General features: G+C 41.3%; 1 protein-coding gene across 2 annotated transcripts in view; it reads left to right on the top strand.

Moving 5' to 3' along the window:
• vps4a (vacuolar protein sorting 4 homolog A) overlaps positions 1-18,848 on the top strand; it is a 40,870-nt gene that overhangs the window by 9,020 nt on the left and 13,002 nt on the right. The window contains exons 3-7 of one of the 2 annotated variants that reach the window (XM_084334569.1): positions 2,198-2,342; positions 10,791-10,852; positions 12,869-12,988; positions 14,019-14,175; positions 15,936-16,084. In XM_084334569.1, coding sequence (XP_084190695.1) covers positions 2,198-2,342; positions 10,791-10,852; positions 12,869-12,988; positions 14,019-14,175; positions 15,936-16,084 — 633 coding nt within the window. Of the gene's footprint in view, positions 1-2,197; positions 2,343-2,412; positions 2,433-10,790; positions 10,853-12,868; positions 12,989-14,018; positions 14,176-15,935; positions 16,085-18,848 lie in introns of those variants that run through there. The other variant, XM_084334570.1, reaches the window with a different exon arrangement.

Below are 18,848 nucleotides of genomic sequence, written 5' to 3'. Positions count from 1 at the left end.
CCAACATATCAATTACGATTTGGCCCTCTTATCACACATGTGATCCAGACTTGGCGTGACACCCAGAAAGTGGGTACTAACCACCATCAATGGCACACGCATTCCCCTCTATTTAATAACAATCTTCTCCTTATTGGACAACAACCTATGGTACCCTAGATGGGAAAAGAAAGGCATCCACACATTGGGGGATATCTTCGATAACTGGTCTCCGCTCCTTCCAGGATCTATCCAACGGATATGATCTCCCCGGAACCTCCTTTTTTAAATTTATTTACAAATAAGAGCAGCTCTGAAGGCTCATGGCGTTCCATGGGACGTTCCACTAGTGCATAATCGCTTTCACAAATTATTTTATGACAAAGAGACATCGAGAGGCTTCGTTTCTGACTTTTATCGCCATTTACTCATGTCCTCGTATAAAGACCTCCCCCTGGATACGATTTGGAGAAAGGATGTCCCGGAGTTGGATGTAGATTTTGATTGGGATGCAGTCTGTGAAAATGTTCGGCTATCCTCACACAACCCAGATCACCAACAGATTCATCTAAATTTTGTTCACAGGACTTATTTAACCCCTAGAGACGATTGAATTTAATGGGTCTCAGACCTGACTCTCGATGTACCTTGTGTCCAAACGGTGCCACAGGAACATTTATGCATATTATGTACTGGGAATGCCCTCCTGTTGAGATTTTTTGGGAAAATGTTACATCTCAGCTCTGACATTTTCTCTTTGACTGATTGATTGATTGAATGAAAACTTTATTTAACAGATTGCAGAATGGGTACAATACAGTACGGCTCAATACACACAATTTGTTAAGGGGATGCAGACCTGAAAAAGACGTTTGTCTTGTTTCCATCAGGGTCCCCCATTTTCAATTCATATAGATATATATACCTGTATCTCCTTCTGTATTGTTATTGAATGATGTCTCTCAATTACCGACCTCTATACATGTGAAAAGACTCATTTTGGCCGGCCTCACAGCCGCAAATTTTTTTATTGCCTCACGTTGGATTCACCCAGACAAACTGCCCGAAGGTATGGTTTCTCACCTATCTTGATGTGATATATCTGGAGATATCCACTGCACGACGTGTTATAGGTGTTAATGAATCCAATATCACAATTTGGTTGGCTGCTGTGGAAAAGATAAAAGAGCTCATATAAAATTGTGAATTTTGATTTTTGATTGCTGAGTGGTATGTGGTGTGTGTGGTTCACGTTGAGGTCCGGGGGTGAGCGGGGGAAGGGGGGGGGGGGGGGGGGGGTGGAAGAGCGATCGAGTGCCCATGTACGGTATATTGTTTTTTCGTTTTGTTTTTGGTGTTTTTTGTCTGTCTCAATTATTGTCTTGTCATGTTGTGTTAAGTTGTTGCATTGGGATGTCTTTTTATGTATTATTATTATTATTATTATTATTATTATTATTATTATTATTATTATTATTATTATTATTATTATTATTATTATTATTATTATTATTATTATTATTATTATTATTATTATTATTATTATTATTATTATTATTATTATTATTATTATTATTATTATTATTATTATTATTATTATTATTATTATTATTATTATTATTATTGTATTGTGATATGTCTTTGTTTCATGTTTGAAAAAATAAAATAAAAATATTTGATCCCAAAAAATATACTCTTTCTTAGCAAAACAATGAAAAACTAAGCATTTAAATACTGCATTGACATTCGAATCCCTTAAAAAAAGAACTCCATGCCATTCTCATCATACTACATTCTGTGTGTGTTTCAAGTTCAAGTTTGTTTTTATTTGTCACATATAAAGTACATGTATGAGGTACAAAAAATGCAGACAATGAGGTACAAAAAGGAGATATGGATGTAGTGCAAACTTTAATAAATAGATAACATATGGTGTAGTGTCTAAGTGAGTGTGTGTGTGTGTGTGTGTGTGTGTACTGCCTTTTGTCTTGTACTTGTAGTAACATTTTGGATGTGCATATTCTACAATATTACACTCTTACAAGTCAACGCAAGCTGTTGAATTCCTGAAAGTCTTTATTTTTAGGATGAAAAGTGGAGTAATCAGAGTTAATCCAGAACATTCTACAGCATTTCTGTCCTTCAGAATATATTAAAAAAAAATAAGTCTTAATCGGTTCGGTTCACGTACAAATGCACGTGACCATCTCTTCCACAGATGAGGCCCACAGCGACAAGGCCAAGGAGAGCATACGAGGGAAGTGTATGCAGTACCTGGACCGAGCGGAGAAACTCAAAGACTACCTGAAGAACAAAGACAAGCAGGGCAAGAAACCCGTCAAGGAGGCACAGAACAATGACAAGTAAGCTGTCACTCTCCTACCCTAAACCTAACCATAACCCTAAACCTAAACCTAACCATAACCCGTCAAGGAGGCACAGAACAATGACAAGTAAGCTGTCACTTTCATACCCTAAACCTAACATTAACCCTAACCCTAACTATAACCCGTCAAGGAGGCACAGAGCAACGACAAGTAAGCTGTCACTCTCCTACCCTAAACCTAGCCTTAACCCTAACCCATCAAGGAGGCACAGAGCAACGACAAGTAAGCTGTCACTCTCTTACCCTAAACCTAACCATAACCCTAAACCTAACCCTAACCCACCAAGGAGGCACAGAGCAATGACAAGTAAGCTGTCACTCCTACCCTAAACCTAACCATAACCCACCAAGGAGGCACAGAGCAACGACAAGTAAGCTGTCACTCTCTAACTCCAACTCGTCAAGAAGGCACAAAGAAATGGCGGGGAAGCTGTCACTTGAGTAGTTTAGAGGGATAGTTCGGATTTCTGGAACCCTATACCAGTGTTAATTTAGTCAACGAAAATTATGACTAAATATGGTCGTCAGCGAAGCTTTTTTCCCCTGACGACAACGAGACGAAACGTCACGTTAACACATTGAGTGCCAGCCACGAGAAATCTCGTTATTTCATGCCATGCGTTGAGTGCCAGGGACGAGAAATCTCGTTATTTAATCGTTGTTGCTTTTATTAGCTATCCATTCATTTTTCATCAATCTAGCCTCAAGTTACCATTGGGACTGTCTATGAGCTCGAACAGGGAAAATACCGCCCCTATCGTCTCCCGGATGGTAATGCACCCATTGGATTGGACTCAATGAAAATGTATGAGAAAAAAAAATCCGGATTCCACATTTTACTTCTCAGGCATGTAACCCGAGCCGATCGGATTCATTGTGGACCCTCAGAACAGCGTGGAATATGTGTTTCGAGTACCTAACGTTGGATCAATAAACGCGATTGATATTTGGAATGGCCATCAGGAATTGGAATAATCTTTTTGCAGAACATCTGATGTGAGGTAAGGAATCTATGTTACCAGTCTTGGGGTAATCAGATGTATTTTTCACATATCTCAACGTGTCTGTGTGTGTGTGTGCGTGTATGACATTAGCGCTGACCAGGAAATAGATAATTGATTTTTCAGCATAAATAGGCCGAAAAATGACGATGTGTTTTGTGTATTCCACTAAAGAGCTATTATCACGGAATCTTTTTTTTTTTGGACATTTAAAAAAAACGGTATAACACGGAAATGTACTGATGAAAAAACAATCCGTTTCGTACATGTTGACTGCAAGTCATTGATAAGCGACGGGCGTATTAGACATAGCCATAATATACAATATAGAAATAGCTCCGCGGAAATCATGAAATATCGGAAAATCAGTCTCAAATGGCTGGCATTCAAGCGATAAATAGTGTGCCCCCTGCTGGCACTCAAAAGTGTAGTTTGCAAAATAAAATCGTGCTTTATTCAACTTCAACGTCGAGACTTACTTGCTAGCTAACAGGAGCTTGTTTGCAGACAGGAAGATAACAAACATAATTGTCCGTGCGGAACCCTTATCCCCAACACATCGTTCTGCTGTTGAACAGCACACTGTTATGCTCAGGGTGTTGTTTCCCCCCGGGAGATATGGGAGGATGGACCGCACTACAGTAATGTATTAGCCGGTAGCTGTGTTGTGTATGAGAATGAAATTATCAACCTGTAAAACCCCATATTGAGCTCGAAATAAAGCACCATACAGAAAAAGAAACTCTTCTTCCTTCCCTACATTACTGCATGACGGATCGCTACATTATGTTGATCCACCACAATAGAACACATTAAATAGCTTACATAAGTCTAACCAGCTAGCACTATTGTTAGCTTATTTTGTTTAGAAAAAGCTCATGCCAACTTATGAGGCTGTAACTGAGTGGCGAGACAAAAAATAAGACTAAACGAAGACTAAAATGCTCAGACCTGTAGTTGACTAAAACTGACTAAATGAAAAATAGATCAAGGTGACTAAATATGATAAACGAAAAAGAGCATTTGACACATGACTAAAATAAAAAATTACTGACGAAATGAACACTACCCTAGACCCGATTTTCCTACTTGACCAACGATGATGTTGATTGGCAGAGTCTGTTCTCGTCCATGTCTGTACAAGCTGACTGAAGCTCTCTGGAATGTGCTTTGTGTGCACTGTGGAGTAAATTTCAGCTACCTTCAGTCAGGACCCCATTAGTTTAATCAAGACATGCATGACATACAGATATACAGTACTGTTTCATCAAGACATTTATGACATGCAAGACATACAAATATACAGTACTGTTTAAGAGAAAGAGATCATAAAAAAATATATACATTCAAAGGGGAAGAAACTGTACATTGGAGGGGGTTGGGTGGGTGGGTTTTTCGAGGCGTTGGACATTTACCGGGGCCAGTTTCTAATTGCAGCCACCTGTAAATGGGTTATATGGTTAGGGTTCCAAAATCCAGAACGATCCCTGAATAACTTTCCCCATTTGACTGCGGTAGACACTTCAATAGGTCTCAAAGAAAGAAATCACACTGAATCAAATGTAAACCTTGAGTACGATTAATTTTACAGTTTAGTCCACTCAATATGAAACATAAATGCAATCATTTGAACAGGAACATAACGTTACTGGCAGTCTTCTGCAATATATTATTTTTTTATCCACTTTTTTTCTATTTTTCTCCCATCCCAATTCCACTGTGCCAATTCTCCCCTCCCCTGTCTTGAATGTTGCTCGCCATATGCCCCCCACTGGCTGGTTGTAGGGAGGATAGAAGCCTTGCATCACGTGTCCCCTCCGATACACGAGGAGGCAGCCTGTCAGAGCTTTTCACCTGCCAGCGCGGACTCTCATTGGCGAGGTGTAACGTGTGGGAGGCTCACACTACCCCCACCATTTCCTGTCTCTGCTGTGCAGGCGTCCCCAACCGACCTGTAGGAGTCGCTGTCCACAACGTCCAGATTACCACCCATTGACTTCCACCCTCTAACTCTGCCAATTGAGTTAGTATGACGGCTGGTCCAAGCCGGAGGCAACGCCGACAGCCGGAGTCGAACCCGGTGTCTCTTGCGTTGGTGACGAGCGCAATGTCTGCTGCGCCACCCAGCCGCCCCTAGTCTTCTGTAATATATATAATTATTGTAAACATTGTGAATCGGTTTTGAATCAGTAGTGATAGAATCACCCCTACAAGTAATCAGGGCTGTACGCTAAGCTTTTTCACTAGGGGCACAGAATATTTTTTAGTGACACTTTTTTAAATAAAAATTTTACCATTATAGTGCAAAAAAATATGTTCCTCCTGCCTCATTACTGTGGTCCTTTTATTTAACATTTAAGTGCTTTTGTTTTGCAGTTTTGTATCTTTTATAATGAACCAACTGAAGTATTACCACAGCTGCAAACATTTCTTCTTTCATTGATAAGTGTATTAACAGTGTTCGGGATGGGTTTCGTTAGGATTTTATCGATACTACTACTCTTATCGATACTGCTTAACGGTTCTGTACTTTATCGATACTCTTATCGTTTTTTTTGCTTATTTTGCAATTTTCTTTTTTATTAAGAACAGAATCGACATTGCTTTATTCTTTTATATAACTATATTACTACTTGTTGATCAATTAATACAAGCAGTCAGATAAATTAACTATTTTGGGACTTTCTATTTTATTTAGAAAGTTCTTAAATCAGAATGTCCCACCCAATACTCAGCTGTTAAAAACGGTTCAATACTCCATTTTATTAGTAGAGATACTTTTAGAACAATAGCCTGATGCTGTATTTTCCGTGTGTGTGTGTGTGTGTGCACACGCTTTGCGTAGTGTCAGCTGAACTCGCACCGTGTGTGTGTGTGTGTGTGTGTGCACACGCTTTGCGTAGTGTCAGCTGAACTCGCACCTAAGGCAGGGAAATAGTCAGACAGACATCCCAGAATTATTTCATAATACAAAGTTTCTGAATGGATATTTGGATTAAACCAAGTTTTATGCAGTGATGAACAGTCTTTCCCCGCGGAACACAAGTTACTTAACGTTACACGGGTCGCGCTATAGCCTTTTCGAACGTTTCGTTTTCTCCGCTCTGCTCCACTCTGCTCTGCTTCAGCACGGACCTCTCAAGTACCCGTATGCATGTGAGCGTGTGTGCTCCTGATCGGGCAGACGGAGAGAGACTGAGGGAGGAGAGATATAGAAAACGGCCAACAAGATTTGCGACGTTTAAATTCCTCTGAAAAAAAGGAGTGAAATGCGAATGAGAGGGTTGAAATCAGTACTCGCAAAGGTGTGCGCAAATATTTGTCTCTACTCGCACAGACAAAATTCTGGCGCAATTTGCGATGTCCTCGTCGCACTGTACAGCCCTGGTAATGCCTACCATACATTAGAAGACAACAATTTGTCATAGGTTTGTTAGTCCTAGAGGTGCATACAGTACATTACAAGACCTTTCAAAGACTGGGCATATATATATAGATGGATGTACTACAATACCTGTGAATATGAGCCTACTGTATGCTATTGTTGTATTTCATTTGGTGAAACGTTCAACAAATATATTTTTATCAAATATTTTTCAAAACTTTTTTCAAAACAAACAACATAAGACACCACAAGACGATACTTCAATAATATTAACACTTTGATCGCCGGGGTTAAATTCATAATTTACCATTATTTCACATGGAGAAGTTCCCCTTCTTTGCAGGGCTATAACTTTTTTAATTTTATTGCTAAATTGACATTACTATGGCCCATTCAACGTCTTATATCTATTGTTCAGGGTGTAGCAACGTTATACTTTTTCATTCACATATTTAGACCGTATTTTAGTATGAAGTATAAGTATGTTTTTATCGTAGGGCGGCTACATGGCGTAGTGGGCAAGGCACTCGCCACGAAATCTGGAGACGCTGGGCTCGCCTGTTCGAGCCCAGCGCTCCACATTTGCTTTCAGTTTAGCTGGTCGTCCGTACTAATACACATTGGCCGTATTAGGGGGTGGGAAACTGATGGGTGGGGATCGGGCGTTGTGGACAGCGACTCCTACAGGTCGGTTGGTGCGCCTGCGCAGTAGAATCAGGAAGTGTCGGGTGCAGCGTGAGCCTCCCACGCGTTACTCCTCGCCACTGAGAGATCGAGCTGCGCAGGTGAAAAGATGCGACTGCTGTTACCTCAAGTACCGGAGGGGACTTGTGCTATGTATGACTTAGTCCACATTGCAGCCGGCTTGTGGGAGGCAAGAAACAGCGTTCGTGACAGGGGAGGGTTGAATTGGATGATACGAAATTGGGATGGGAGAAAATATAGAAAAAATGGGAGAAAAAGTGGATAAAAAAAAAGTATGTTTTTATCGTTTTCTGCAGCTTTCTCCAGAACTTGATTTATAGCCCTAAATGCATTATATTGATGATCAAATACAGTTTGGTAGGAATCTGTGCCAGATAAAAAATTTCAAATGGACGTACTTCTAGAAGTTACTACGTATGATCTGATGATGGGCGGGGGGTCGTTTATAATTCCGTGGGCAACGTTATATCATTCATCTAGTGTGGGTGATATGATCATTAGAGCAGTTAGTATAGAAGACATTACAAAATAACGCTGAAACTCACCGTAGCTTCCTCTCGCCGTTGGGAGATGATCGTGGAACAGAATTTTTTCTATTATGGGATGTCGAAATATCCTATCCATTTCCAGGTTGTATAATAGTATATACGTCCAAATCATGTTGTTTATCGAGTTATTGGTAACGGATCACTATCCGTCATGATCAGCTCGAGTCCTGGGACTATTACCGAGTGATCGGACCAAATTGAAATGAGCACCAGCTTCCACTTCCTGTTTCTTCCCTGGGCGATCCGCCGATCGGCCACCAGATGGCGCTCTTGTACCGTTAGAGAGTTGATAGGGGCTCACCAGTACATCTCATGTCTCCGGGGGAGAAATATGATTTCGATCACAGATTTTTGAAATATTGATATCAAAGACGCTGTCCAGCGTCTTCGGCAGAATAAGCATGGCGGGGAATGACGTGTTCCAGCGTCAACGGCGATTAAAGTGTTAACTACAATAACGATAACGCAAATAATAATGAATACAGAGTAAAAATAAAAACAACACACCAAATGACAGAAAAACAACACCACAAAATACATTAGACATTTCCTCCCCCACTCCCACCCCAGGACCACCGGTCCCCCCAGGACCAACCCCGCTCCGCCGCTATATGGTGGTCTTAACCTTCTCGGCCGCTGTGACCCACAGCTCAATGCTGGCCTGTCCCACCCCAACTATACGAGCAGTTGAGATTTCCATATAAATAACATCCAGTAGTGTCGGAGACCAATTCATCATTGTGAGTTTCTCAGGTTCCTTCCACCTCATGGCTATCAGCTTCTTGGCTGCAGTCACGCCCACCAGAATGATTATCTTTTGTTGTATGGATGCTGGTAGTAATGATTGTGAGTGTGTGTAAAAAGCAGGGGCAGAGAGGAGAGAGGAGAGATCGCTCCGAGACTCGCACCGTATGAGCCTTTCTCCCTCTCTATCTGTCTCTCTCTCTCTCTTTCTCTATCTCTCTCTCTCTCTCTCTCTCCCTCTCTCTCTTTTTGTCTCTTTTGTGGAAGTGCTGTCTGACAGGGAAACCGCTTCCGCATTATTTCCACTCGCTCCGTTTGGTCATAACTTCAATGTTACACTAACTTCCTCTAATTGTTGATTGTGGGCGGTGGCTACAACCACAGAAGGAGCTGAGGTATGCAGATCAGAATTCTTACACGTCACAGATCGACGTAAATTCAGAATGGCTTGGTTTAGTGGGGGAGGATCTTGTCTCAGCTGAACTGGAGGAATGCGACTGAATGATAATTTCACATTTAGTCAGTGTTGGTACAACCCCACATTGCTAGAAAACAATGCAAACCACTGGAAAAGGCCATTTATAAGATGGTTCCCCTTTAAAATGTATTTGTTGATGATTAGGGTTGTGGGAGGCTAATGTAACATTTGTCCAAATATCATCCTAGTCAAACTCAGAGTCTAATTCTGGGATGTCCCCTCGCCAGACTGTATCCAATGATAATTTTTTATATGTGGATTTGATTATGAGTGTATAAAAATCTGAGACAAATCCTCTTGAGGTTGTCCTGTCCCTGATAAGCTTAATAAAACGGTGTGTGGGTGTAATGTTTGAGCCCACGGCACCCCATGAGCCTTGAGCGCCGACCTTAGTTGCAAGTAGAGGAAGAATGATTTGCCATGGACATTTGACAGCACAAGACCTCTGTTCGTTACGCCATGTTTGAATTACGTGGGATATGATCGGTCCATATCATAATTGGCATTTTGATATAGGGGTGTTGGAGTATACTACATCCTGTAGTATAGTATTGTGGTGAGACCGCTGCTGCTTCTAAGGAGCCACAGCAATTTCAGGGTCAAACCAGCTTATCAGGGGTCTCAGCGAAAAGGACCAGAAGTACAACTTAAAATCGGGGATTGCCAAACCCCCATCCTGTTCACTACGTTGAGTGGTAGTTCTTTTGATTCTCTGCCGTTTGTTATTCCAAATAAATTTAGAATACTTTCAACACAATTTTCAAGAACATTCAGCACCATATGACATGATACAGGCTAAAGAGAGCCTAATATAATGTCATAAGAAATGGTAATTAAAGAATCTGGCTAAAGGCAACTAAGTGTATGGTTAATATTTTTTATTTATTTACTTATTAAATTCCTATTTTTATCAAAGACATTTGTAATAGAAGGCCCTACTCCGGTCCCGTCGCATGTTGGCATCCTATCCAGCAACTGTCGGTAGAATCTGACCTGATCAAACTGATTAGGCAAAATCTATTGGACACTCGACAACGGAACTAAGTAAATATAGATTCCACAAACGGACTGTTATGGATTCATGTGCTACGATGAGGGAATGTTTGGGTGCACACAGATCATCTATTTCCATCAGAGAAGAACTTTGGCCTTCTGTCTCTTGCTCCTTGAATGCTGTTTCCTCAGAGAGGCTTGATACCATGCCATGGTTATATTGTGCTTGGTTTGCTTTCCATTAGGATGCTTTGAACCTTCTTCACAGCTCACAGCCGAAGAGGGAGGACAGGCTCGACAGAGGAGTCCCAATAATATTCCCATTTATGTTCAGAAGTCTTGATGTCTTGTTGAAGTCTGTGGGGCTGATATTACATTACAATACAATAGATTCAGATACTTTCATTGACCCTGTGCTGTAGGGGTGTTAATAAAATGTATTGTTTAGATGCACAGATTAATGCGCTAAATAACCAAAGTCAGACAAATTGATGGTTAAATGATGGTTAGTAGCAGCTTTATTGGTGGTCTATGTTTGTGTCATGTGTTTCTTCTTCATGTGTTCCTGTAGGAGTGACAGCGACAGCGAGGGTGAGAATCCAGAGAAGAAGAAACTACAAGAGCAGCTTATGGGTGAGTCTGTCTGTCTACACATGCTTCCATAACGTATGTATGTGAGAGTGCACATGATTTCATAATGTATGTATGTGAGAGCCAGTGATGCGTTGCTCATGGGACGAGGTTGCAAAGTTTTGTGAGCAGAAGCGCGTGCACACACACGCACGGATGTGGACGCGCGTGCACACAGGAATGCGCTGCACTCAACTGATGCGCCAACTCGCAGTACCCACCTGGCTAATTTGCATATCAATAGCGCCGGTCGTCAGGTGTTACATTCCATTCGTAGAGGCAATTAGGCACTGTTTTTAGTCTGTCCTTATGCGAGGGAACATTTATACGCATGCGCGGGATTAGCGTGCCGTCATTAGCGTGCATGCAACCAGTGTTGATATGAGCATCGCAACACTGGTGAGAGCACATGATTTCATAACGTATGTACTGTATGTGAGAGTGCACATGATTTCATAACGTACTGTTAGGGGTGGGCGATATGATGATATTAAATAAATATCGGGTACAGTTGCATTAACTCATTGACCGCCGGGGATTAGCCGGGCCCCGTTCTAGCACTGCCACACTTTAAAAGATAGGAGTGGATCACCTTGTTTGTAGAGCTATAACTATATTCTATATTATAGCTATGGATACAATACTATGGCCCATTTGACATCACCTATCTATCGTTCAATATGTGAAAAAGAATTAATATCTTCATCCATATGTTCCCGTGTTATACCGTGGTGAATATAAGTATGGTTATAGCGTGGTCTGGGGTAATTCCCGAAGGGCTGAGTAATAGCCTTATACGTCAATTCTACTATAAACGTCGTTTTTTGATGCTTTGATTGTCACCAACGGCATACGTTGTGGAGTAACGTTACACAGACATGTTGCGATCGGGGTGAAGACATGGTTGGATCACAGCAGGGTTGATATTATATAGCCCTTACCTTCACTAGGATGTACTCCAAAAAGAATATTCCAATTATCTGATCGCGAGACCCAGTATTGGTGTCGATCGTGTCGCCAACATAATCCATCATGCATCGGGAGCATTCGACGCTCTGTCCATTTGCCCGACAAAGAAAAGTGAGCCCGTGACATTTGTCCGTTGCACAGGCAAGGTTTCAAAGGGTGCTCGATACCGCCGTCTAGCTGGATGCGGCCGGTATTGCACTTTGGCAATCTCAGACTCATTCCCTATGGTAACACCAAGGTCCCTGGATGAATAATAAAAAAATATCAAATAACGAGTATACTCATTGTTGGCGTTCAAGCGTTGGCTCCCAATAACGAGTAAACTCGTTGTTGGCGGGGAATGAGTTAACTTCTGAAACACAATGTTTTGCACACACCCTGTATTTGGATGTTATTGTAAGCCTAGTATATCTTGTCACGTCGGTTTCTAAGCCGCCGCGGCTGAGATGAGACAGTGGAAAAGCGGCCTAAGAGAATACTTCATAATGTTTCATGCAATTAAAAAGTAAATATATATATATTTAATACACATGATGCACACACACACCTTTACAGTGTTTTGTTTACCAGTAGGATGTTATAACATTGCTGATAATAAAAATTATTATTATTTTCTCACAGTAGTGTGTGTGTGTGTGTGTGTGTGTGTGTGTGTGTGTGTGTGTGTGTGTGTGTGTGTGTGTGTGTGTGTGTGTGTGTGTGTGTGTGTGTGTGTGTGTGTGTGTGTGTGTGTGTGTGTGTGTGTGTGTGTGTGTGTGTGTGTGTGTGTGTGTGTGTGTGTGTGTATTTTTGGCTAAAGTGGATAGAGAAAACAGTACTTTGCAAAAGTCTTAGGCACTCAAGATCTATTTTTTATATAAATTGTCTTAGATGTTAATAAAAGAAAATCTGTATTAGTGTGTCAGTAGACTACTCTTTTAGATTTTTTTATAAACTTTGAAAACTATTATTTTTGAAAGCATCTTCATGGTTTAATGCAGACATGTTGCAGGGACTATTATAATCATCATGTTGGCGTGTCTCTCTCTCTCCCTCTCCCCCTCCCTCCAGGGGCCATTATCATGGAGAAGCCGAACGTCAGGTGGACTGATGTGGCTGGTCTGGAAGGAGCCAAGGAAGCCCTGAAGGAGGCTGTTATCCTGCCCATCAAATTCCCTCACCTCTTCACAGGTCTCTGTCTATGTCTCTCTACCCCTCACTCTCTCACCTCTTCACAGGTCTCTGTCTCTCTACCCCTCACTCTCTCTCACCTCTTCACAGGTCTCTGTCTATGTCTCTCTACCCCTAATTTAGTCGTTATGCCAATTCCCTTCCTGGTTGTTGGTTGTTGCACGCATTGCCCCACTGTTGGTCTGGGGACGGTGTAGACCAGGGGTCTGCAATTAAGTTTGACCTCAGGGTAGGCATTTTCCATCTGTTATCCCAGCCCACGTGACCATTTCTAGCATTTCCATTGGCTATAGTGACAGACATAGATAATGATTGTGGAAATACAACAAATCTACGAAACCACTTACTGAGACATCACCCAGACGTGACATTATGCAAAAGCCAATGTTCCAATAAAAAGTACATTCATGTTACTGCTTGAGAGTCAATTCTTAATGCAAACATTGATATTTTTAACAATGCAACATGTTAGAGGGTTCCTTCTAGAACCATTTAAATTTGATAGCATTGAATCTAATTTAATCGAAAATCTAATCGATTCCGGACCTTGTGAATCGGAATCTAATGTAATCGGAAATCGAATTGATTCAGAACCTTGTGAATCGAATCGATTTGGGAAATCATTGGCGATACCCAGCCCTAATAGATATATAGATATATAAAGAAGAAGAGAAGTGATACTGAATCGTCATACTGATTTCCCTCAATATCGCCAATCCCTTGTCTGTCTGTCTGTCTGTCTGTCTGTCTGTCTGTCTGTCTGTCTGTCTGTCTGTCTGTCTGTCTGTCTGTCTGTCTGTCTGTCTGTCTGTCTGTCTGTCTGTCTGTCTGTCTGTCTGTCTGTCTCTCTCTCACTCTCGCCCTCTGTCCCCCTCTCTGTCTGTCTCTGTATCTCTCTGTCCCTCTCTCTCTCTGTCCCTCTCTCTCTCTGTCTCTCTCTCTCCCATTCTCCTTGGTCCGTCACACACACAGTCCATATCCTCCGCTGTGTCGAACTGTGTATGTGACCCTGTCCTCTGGTGTCTCCCAGGCAAGCGCACTCCGTGGAGAGGCATCCTGCTGTTCGGCCCCCCCGGGACGGGGAAGTCTTACCTGGCCAAGGCCGTGGCCACCGAGGCCAACAACTCCACCTTCTTCTCCGTCTCCTCCTCGGACCTCATGTCCAAATGGCTGGGCGAGAGCGAGAAGTGGGTGTCTCTCCCTTCTTAGTCGCCTAACGGGACTTTGTTCACAAATCGAATAGTTGATTTAATAACAGATGTATAATATGGCTGTCGGAAAAACAAATATTCAAGATTTAATTTGAATCTGAGAAAGATATTTATTGTTTTATTGTGGATCCCCGTTAGTCTACACCAAGGTGAGACTACTCTTCCTGGGGTCCAAACATTTAAAATATAAACACAAAAGAAATTATAATATAAAACCACAAACATTGAAGTACTCACAAGAAAACATCACAACAAAAACAAACAAAACAAGTGAATCAAAGCTCACTCGAAGTCAAATATCACAACAATTCTCCAACCATAGAATACATAATATTCCATAATCAGTCCATAAGAACAAAACAGACCAAATTGTTTATGATTTTAACTAGGGATGCTCGATATTGGCTTTTTTACCGATACCGATATACCGATATTGTCCAACTCTTAATTTCCGATACCGATATCAACCGATATCAACTGATACCGATATATGCAGGGTCCCCCCCCTCCCCCCCCCCCCAAAATAGAATAATTTCAGGTAATTAACATTACATATCTCTTGTTGTGGAATTAACACAACATTATGCATACTTTTGACAATAAATAAAATCAGAATTTGTTCTTACTTGCTTGCCTGGGTAAATAAAGGTTATAGAAATGTAAAAAAAATAATAATAATAATAATTTTTAATTTTTTTTAAACCGATATCGATATTTTCCGATATCACATTTTACTGCCGATATCGGCCGATAATATCGGTCGGCCGATAATATCGGACATCCCTAGTTTTTGGTAGAGGAAAAGTAAAGCATGAATCTAATGCTTGCCTTGTGGTATATCCATGTCTCATATTCGTTGGGTACAGTTGTGAGTGCAAACCCTCCGGTTTCCCAGTATTCCAGATATTAAACAAAAAAGTTACCAGGCTACATGCCATGCTCTGTTCCACTGTTTGACCACCAAATTACCAGTTGTAAAGTATGTACCGGTACATAGATTAATTAGAAACAGTATTGTTATGAGGTGAACTGGAAACACATGGCCGGTTCTTGTCCTTTTTCCCCCCGTGATTTTGGAAGAATGTTTCTACAGTATGAAAACATGGGTGTTAACAAAGCACTGCCCCATGCCTAAGGATCGTTTCCTATTGGTGCTGCCTATAACAAAGCACAGCCCCATGCCTAATGATCGTTTCCTATTGGTGCTGCCTATAACAAAGCACAGCCCCATGCCTAATGATCGTTTCCTATTGGTGCTGCCTATAACAAAGCACAGCCCCATGCCTAAGGATCGTTTCCTATTGGTGCTGCCTATAACAAAGCACAGCCCCATGCCTAATGATCGTTTCCTATTGGTGCTGCCTATAACAAAGCACAGCCCCATGCCTAAGGATTGTTTCCTGTTGGTGCTGCCTAGAATAGAAGATACAATAATGACACACAATGCACTTGTCAATTGTACCTATTTCACACCCACTTTTATCATTAATATTCAAATGTCATTAGAATTTGCCTCATCTCAGCCTATTCATAGTCTAATGGTATTCGTATGGTATTCTACTGTGTCTGTTTTTTTTTTTTTTTTTATTAATTCCCTCTCTACTTTCTCTCTTCTCCTACTCCCTCTCTCTCTCTTCTCCTACTCTCTCCCTCTCTCTCTTCTCCTACTCTCTCCCTCTCTCTCTTCTACTACTCTCTCTTCTCCCTCCCTCCCTCCCCTCCCCCGCCCCCGCCAGGCTGGTGAAGAACCTGTTTGATCTGGCTCGCCAGCACAAGCCCTCCATCATCTTCATCGACGAGGTGGACTCCCTGTGCGGCTCCAGGAACGAGAACGAGAGCGAAGCGGCGCGCAGGATCAAGACCGAGTTCCTGGTGCAGATGCAGGGTGAGGACTTAACCCTTTCACTGCCACACTACAGACGGTTAACCTTTCACTGCCACACTACAGACGGTTAACCTTTCACTACCACACTACAGAAGGTTAACTTTTCACTACCACACTACAGAAGGTTAACCGTTCACTACCACACTACAGAAGGTTAACCTTTCACTACCACACTACAGAAGGTTAACCTTTCACTACCACACTACAGAAGGTTAACCTTTCACTACCACACTACAGACGGTTAACCTTTCACTACCACACTACAGAAGGTTAACCTTTCACTACCACACTACAGGGGCTTAACTTTTCACTACCACACTACAGAAGGTTAACCGTTCACTACCACACTACAGAAGGTTAACCTTTCACTGCCACACTACAGAAGGTTAACCTTTCACTGCCACACTACAGAAGGTTAACCGTTCACTACCACACTACAGAAGGTTAACCGTTCACTACCACACTACAGAAGGTTAACCTTTCACTACCACACTACAGAAGGTTAACCTTTCACTACCACACTACAGAAGGTTAACCTTTCACTACCACACTACAGGGGGTTAACCTTTCACTACCACACTACAGGGGGTTAACCTTTCACTACCACACTACAGATGGTTACCATTTCATTACCACACTACAGAAGGTTAACCTTTCACTACCACACTACAGAAGGTTAACCTTTCACTACCACATGGGGTTAATTCACCCTTTCACTACTACACTACAGAAGGTTAACCTTTCACTACCACACTAGTGAAAGGGATAACCCGCTGTAGTGTGGTAGTGAAAGGCTTAACCACCTGTAGTGTGGTAATGAAAGGGTTAAAGATACAAAAGAAGAGAAGATTACTTTAAAGATACAATGTGCAATATTTTCAATGACAGACTTTTTTTGTTAGAATTTTGCTCCAAACACACATCTTAAACTAAAGGATAAGACCAGTATACATTTAAAAATATATACATTATTCTTATAATGAACATAGCCTATGAAAAGACAAAACCTACAATGCGTTTCTTTTACTTACGAGTATGGTCTGTCTAGCCAACCACAATACCACTCCAGAGTACAAAACGACTTGCTGAATAATATACAATACCACTCCAGAAGAGTACAAAAACTACTTGTTGAATAATATACAATACCACTCCAGAAGAGTACAAAAACGACTTGTTGAATAATATACAATACCACTCCAGAAGAGTACAAAAACGACTTGTTGAATAATATACAATACCACTCCAGAGTACAAAAACTACTTGTTGAATAATATACAATACCACTCAGAAGAGTACAAAACTACTTGCTGAATAATATACAATACCACTCCAGGGCCCTATTCCCCGTACCTGGTTCAACTAAGTCGATCAAAAGTCCCATTATCCAGATTCAATTAACCCGATGTTTGAATCCTCGCTTTCCCTGTTCCTCGAACGCTGATTCAGTCTTGTTAATTCGAACCAGACTTGATACTCAGGATAATTGCGCGCGGCCGCCTCAGCTGAAAAGACAGCAGGTGTCGATCGCAGAAATCCTGATTTTCTAACGGCATTGATTGATTGATTGATTTAAAACTTCATTAACAAGATTGCAGAATGGGTACAATACAGTACGGCTCAATAGCCTCGCCGACAAGTTAAATGCATAATCTATAGGCTAATGTTAAGTCCCTCATTACCCCAATCAATCAGATTATATTTATTTAAATGTGCCGGCAGTAGGCTTAATAGAAAGTGAATATTCGAATGAGATCTATTGCTAGCGAAAATAATTAGTTCAACTTTCAGAGTAAGTAGATACAAACAAGCCCAAAGAGTATCTAATTGATACGAATTAATAGATACTTATGAGGATATCTGTACTGTATGCGCTCGGCTTATGTATCATGTACTTTATATATAAATACATGGTTCCCATTTCCCAAAGTTTCAAGGCGCGACCCGAAATAACGTGTCAGAGAGGCTTGGAGGCTATACAGTTTCACTATTAATCAGGTTTTAATCTGTTTCGGACATAATCCATACATGCATTGAATTGATTAACCTTTGGTTTTTTACCAGTGCAGTGACACTTTATGTTCATCATCAGATAACAGTGCTTGAACAGATAAATGCATTTTCTCAAATGCATTAATGTCAACGGCTCATTCAATTTCTCAAATCCGTCAAACAGCGCATCTCATCTGACATTTTAATCCCAGTTACAATATCACAATAACGTGTGAGTGACAGTGATACAATTCAACAATCCACAGATTCAGAGTCCTCGTAATTCATAATCCACAGTCCACGCATAGACACTTCAATTTATGCTTGAATGAAACACAATCCGGGCGCTCCGTTACGCAAATACATTAACCGCAGAGAATATGAAACTAATCAGAGCCAAACGCCCGATTTCATTCATTAAAAATATCCCAGCGGGATTCACATTTGCAATGCGCCGTTATTAAAATAACCACATGAAGTGTGTATCGCGACTCCGAGCGCCGTATCCGTATAAATATGACGTGCATTCCGCTTCCGCATTATTTCCACTCGCTGCTCATATAAACGTATCACAGTTGATTGTGGGCGGGCGGTGGCAGATCAGAATTCTTACACGTCACAGATCTGCGTAAATTCGAATGGCTTGGTTTAGTGGGGGAGGACCTTGTCTCATCTGAACTGGAGGAATGGGACTGAATGAGAATTTCACATCTAGTCAGTGTTGGTACAGCCCCACATTGCTAGAAAACAATGCAAACCACTGGAAAAGGCC

Source organism: Notolepis coatsorum (genome assembly GCF_963971535.1).
Source record: "Notolepis coatsorum genome assembly, chromosome: 18".
NCBI lineage: Eukaryota > Metazoa > Chordata > Actinopteri > Aulopiformes > Paralepididae > Notolepis > Notolepis coatsorum.
This window is presented reverse-complemented; position numbering and strand designations above follow the sequence as displayed.